General features: G+C 46.8%; 1 protein-coding gene across 3 annotated transcripts in view; it reads right to left on the bottom strand.

Annotated features, from left to right (window-relative positions):
- Positions 1-2,000: 2,000 nt before the first annotated feature.
- The window catches only part of prkar1b (protein kinase, cAMP-dependent, regulatory, type I, beta), a 196,918-nt gene continuing 193,874 nt past the window's right edge, over positions 2,001-5,044 (bottom strand). For all 3 annotated transcript variants that reach the window (XM_055898373.1, XM_055898372.1, XM_055898374.1), the window contains one exon: positions 2,001-3,646. In XM_055898373.1, coding sequence (XP_055754348.1) covers positions 3,474-3,646 — 173 coding nt within the window. In that variant the 3' untranslated portion in view covers positions 2,001-3,473. The remainder of the gene's footprint in view (positions 3,647-5,044) is intronic.

Raw genomic sequence — 5,044 nt, 5'->3', positions numbered from 1 at the left:
GTGTGTATGAATGTGTGTGTCTATCAACGTGTCTGTGTGCACACTCACATACATGCAGGTGGTTGTGTGCGAGGGGGGCGGTGTTGGTTCAGGACACATTCCTCAGTTGATTTAGCTTTAAGATGGGGAGGAATGTGTCAAGGCTTCAGCTTTACTCCACACAGCAGAGTGGAAACTAGCTGTGGGGAATTCTGAGGTCCCGCTATACACGGACGGATGACCGACACCTAGCTTAGAGAGAGGAGGAGAGAGAGGAAGGGTAGGAGAATGAGGGAAAGAGGTCGAGGAGAGAGAGGAAGGGTAGGCGGGTAGGAGAATGAGGGAAAGAGGTTGAGGAGAGAGAGGAAGGGTAGGCGGGTAGGAGAATGAGGGAAAGAGGTCGAGGAGAAAGAGGAAGGGTAGGAGAATGAGGGAAAGAGGTCGAGGAGAGAGAGGAAGGGTAGGTGAGTAGGAGAATGAGGGAAAGAGGTCGAGGAGAGAGAGGAAGGGTAGGAGAATGAGGGAAAGTGGTCGAGGAGAGAGAGGAAGGGTAGGCGGGTAGGAGAATGAGGGAAAGAGGTCGAGGAGAGAGAGGAAGGGTAGGCGGGTAGGAGAATGAGGGAAAGAGGTCGAGGAGAGAGAGGAAGGGTAGGCGGGTAGGAGAATGAGGGAAAGAGGTCGAGGAGAGAGAGGAAGGGTAGGCGGGTAGGAGAATGAGGGAAAGAGGTCGAGGAGAGAGAGGAAGGGTAGGAGAATGAGGGAAAGAGGTCGAGGAGAGAGAGGAAGGGTAGGTGGGTAGGAGAATGAGGGAAAGAGGTCGAGGAGAGAGAGGAAGGGTAGGTGGGTAGGAGGATGAGGGAAAGAGGTCGAGGAGAGAGAGGAAGGGTAGGTGGGTAGGAGGATGAGGGAAAGAGGTCGAGGAGAGAGAGGAAGGGTAGGAGAATGAGGGAAAGAGGTCGAGGAGAGAGAGGAAGGGTAGGCGGGTAGGAGAATGAGGGAAAGAGGTCGAGGAGAGAGAGGAAGGGTAGGCGGGTAGGAGAATGAGGGAAAGAGGTCGAGGAGAGAGAGGAAGGGTAGGTGGGTAGGAGAATGAGGGAAAGAGGTCGAGGAGAGAGAGGAAGGGTAGGCGGGTAGGAGAATGAGGGAAAGAGGTCGAGGAGAAAGAGGAAGGGTAGGAGAATGAGGGAAAGAGGTTGAGGAGAGAGAGGAAGGGTAGGCGGGTAGGAGGATGAGGGAAAGAGGTCGAGGAGAGAGAGGAAGGGTAGGCGGGTAGGAGGATGAGGGAAAGAGGTCGAGGAGAGAGAGGAAGGGTAGGCGGGTAGGAGAATGAGGGAAAGAGGTCGAGGAGAGAGAGGAAGGGTAGGTGGGTAGGAGGATGAGGGAAAGAGGTCGAGGAGAGAGAGGAAGGGGAGGCGGGTAGGAGAATGAGGGAAAGAGTTCGAGGAGAGAGAGGAGGGAAAGGAGAAAGAAAAAGAGGGATGGAGAGAGCGGAGTGAGAGCTATAAAAAGCAAAAGAGAACAAGACCTAATCAAGAAATAAGAGGATGCAGGACATGCCGACAGGGTGAGAGATGGGAAGGAACGTGAGACCGAATGGGATCTATATTTCATTAAAACACTAGAGAACAAACAAATTAATGGAAGAGCGACAGAAAAACTATTTCCAGTGAAACTAAGAACCGGTGAAACCAAGAACCGGTGAAACCAAGAACCGGTGAAACCAAGAACCGTTGAAACCAAGAACCGGTGAAACTTAGAACCGGTGAAACCAAGAACCGGTGAAACCAAGAACCGGTGAAACCAAGAACCGGTGAAACCAAGAACCAGTGAAATCAAGAACCAGTGAAACCAAGAACCAGTGAAACCAAGAACCAGTGAAACCAAGAACCAGTGAAACCAGTGGGAGTAAAAACAACAAGATAACTCATGTAAAATATACAGTCTGTAAAATGTTTCTAGGTTCAGAACTTTAGTGAAACAGCACAGATAAAATATATGGCAAATAGAAAAAAAGAAACCAGTGGAGTTCAGAAGCTTGTATTTATTTGCTGAAAAGGATGGAATGATATGATGAGAACCAATGAGAGTGTGGAATACAGAAAGATGCTGTTCTATAGGTCAGCTCCATTGGACATCATCTGCCATTGGTCAATTATTGTGCAACTTTGAATCGAGATAGAGATCACAATCTCCAATGACTTAGAAAGAGAGTAACATAACTGTGTCTATTTCTCTGGTTAAAACATTTAGAATAACATTTAAATCAACATCATCAAAACAATTTAATCAAACTGCTGTATTCACCAAAAGCCAAGAACTGTAAAGTGATGGAAAATTATCTCACCAATCAATTTAACACAGACCAAAATCAGCTGAAAAAGCATCCAGTGTAAGACATTGTATTATTAATTTATAGTCCTGAGAGAGTGTGTGTGTGTGTGAGTGTGTGTGTGTATGTGTGTGTGTGAGTGTGTGTGTGAGTGTGTTCGTGTGTGTGTGTGTGTATGTGTGTGTGTATATCCACCTGTATGAGTGTATGTCAGAATGTGTGTGTTTGTGTTTGTGTGTGTCTGTTAGTGTGTGACCGTGTCTGTGTGTGTTATGTGTTTGAGAGAGTGTGTGTGTGTGTGTGTTAATCTAACAAACACTATTGCGCCTTTGGAACAATTTACAGATTCAGATTCAGATAAAACATCAGAATGGAGGTATCTTTACAAAATAAAAGCCCCAATTTCAAAATAAAAGCCACACTCCTTCACATGGCACATCTGCAGCATCCATCAATAAAACCCCTATTCAAAATGTAACTTTTAACAAACACCCCATCGTCCTTCGTACCAGCAACACAAGCACAGTTAAAAAGCATTGAGATCAATGAAACAGACAAGAATAAAAGTTGTTTTACGTCTACCTCTAGTTTTTAGGTAACAAAGGCCTGTGTCATCGGGTAGTGGGTTGATTTGACGTAGAAATGGCAACCACGGACCAACGACCAGGACCCTAAAGCGAAAAGGCAAAAAACTACAACCAGCGCACAGACACCCAACTTCCTCCTTCGCTGTACGTAAACATGACCTCACTTCCTGAATTCATGACTTCCCTTCCTGAATTACCACACCCCTCCCCTGTTATAGTTTACCTCATAAAATACATACAAGTGCAATCTACCTCCATTCATTGCATTCTCCAAGCATGTATCATATTCAGTAAACATATATGACTCCTGTAACATATGACCCATTTAAAGTACATCCACACTATCTGTCGTCCTCGCCCCATTCATCCCACATGTTTCATTGATCATTTAAATAAAGCTACAGAGACAGTACAGGTCAAGTCAAAGTGAACAAGAAGAAGAAGATCAGAATTAGAAGAACAGAGCCAAATGAAAAAAAGGCAGGACGAAGCAAGCGTCCTGTCATCGGAATCCCCCTGCCCCACCCATCCGCACCTTTCCCTCCCCATTTGGCCCCCATCAGGACCCTGGTGGCCCCTCACACGGTGAGAGAGATGAAGCTGTTGTATCTCTGGATGTTCCTCTTTAGGATCTCCGAGCAGGGCCCCAGGACCCGTTCGAAGCGGGGCCGGTCCAGCTTCACGCACTTCAGTGGTCCCCGGGCCACCACTGTGGCCGCCCGCGGCCTGTTCAGCAGCAGGGCGATCTCACCTGGAGGACAAGGTGGGGTCAGAGCTCAGGGGTCATTCTGTTGACTTTCATGAGGGTCGTTACTTATGATGATGATGACATATAATGTTGGGGTCCCTATAAGGTTGTGTCCTTTCAGGTCCTTGTGTTTTATTCAGTTCCTGGTGTGTGTTGAACAGGTTCCTAACAGTTCCTGGTGTGTGTTGAACAGGTTCCTAACAGTTCCTGGTGTGTTGAACAGGTTCCTAACAGTTCCTGGTGTGTGTTGAACAGGTTCCTAACAGTTCCTGGTGTGTGTTGAACAGGTTCCTAACAGATCCTGGTGTGTTGAACAGGTTTCTAACAGTTCCTGGTGTGTGTTGAACAGGTTCCTAACAGTTCCTGGTGTGTTGAACAGGTTCCTAACAGTTCCTGGTGTGTGTTGAACAGGTTCCTAACAGTTCCTGGTGTGTGTTGAACAGGTTCCTAACAGATCCTGGTGTGTGTTGAACAGGTTTCTAACAGTTCCTTGTCTGTGTTGAACAGGTTCCTAACAGTTCCTGGTGTGTGTTGAACAGGTTCCTAACAGTTCCTGGTGTGTGTTGAACAGGTTCCTAACAGTTCCTGGTGTGTGTTGAACAGGTTCCTAACAGTTCCTGGTGTGTGTTGAACAGGTTCCTAACAGTTCCTGGTGTGTGTTGAACAGGTTTCTAACAGTTCCTGGTGTGTGTTGAACAGGTTCCTAACAGTTCCTGGTGTGTGTTGAACAGGTTCCTAACAGTTCCTGGTGTGTGTTGAACAGGTTTCTAACAGTTCCTGGTGTGTGTTGAACAGGTTCCTAACAGTTCCTGGTGTGTGTTGAACAGGTTCCTAACAGATCCTGGTGTGTGTTGAACAGGTTTCTAACAGTTCCTGGTGTGTGTTGAACAGGTTCCTAACAGTTCCTGGTGTGTGTTGAACAGGTTCCTAACAGTTCCTGGTGTGTGTTGAACAGGTTCCTTGTCTGTGTTGAACAGGTTCCTAACAGTTCCTGGTGTGTGTTGAACAGGTTTCAAACAGTTCCTGGTGTGTGTTGAACAGGTTCCTAACAGATCCTGGTGTGTGTTGAACAGGTTCCTAACAGTTCCTGGTGTGTTGAACAGGTTCCTAACAGATCCTGGTGTGTGTTGAACAGGTTTCTAACAGTTCCTGGTGTGTGTTGAACAGGTTCCTAACAGTTCCTTGTCTGTGTTGAACAGGTTCCTAACAGTTCCTGGTGTGTGTTGAACAGGTTTCTAACAGTTCCTGGTGTGTGTTGAACAGGTTCCTAACAGTTCCTGGTGTGTGTTGAACAGGTTCCTAACAGTTCCTGGTGTGTGTTAAACAGGTTCCTAACAGTTCCTGGTGTGTGTTGAACAGGTTCCTAACAGATCCTGGTGTGTGTTGAACAGGTTTCTAACA

Source organism: Salvelinus fontinalis, chromosome 34 (genome assembly GCF_029448725.1).
Source record: "Salvelinus fontinalis isolate EN_2023a chromosome 34, ASM2944872v1, whole genome shotgun sequence".
In the NCBI taxonomy this organism is placed as follows: domain Eukaryota; kingdom Metazoa; phylum Chordata; class Actinopteri; order Salmoniformes; family Salmonidae; genus Salvelinus; species Salvelinus fontinalis.
Note: the sequence above shows the minus strand (reverse complement) of the source record. Positions and strands in the feature narration are given on the sequence as shown.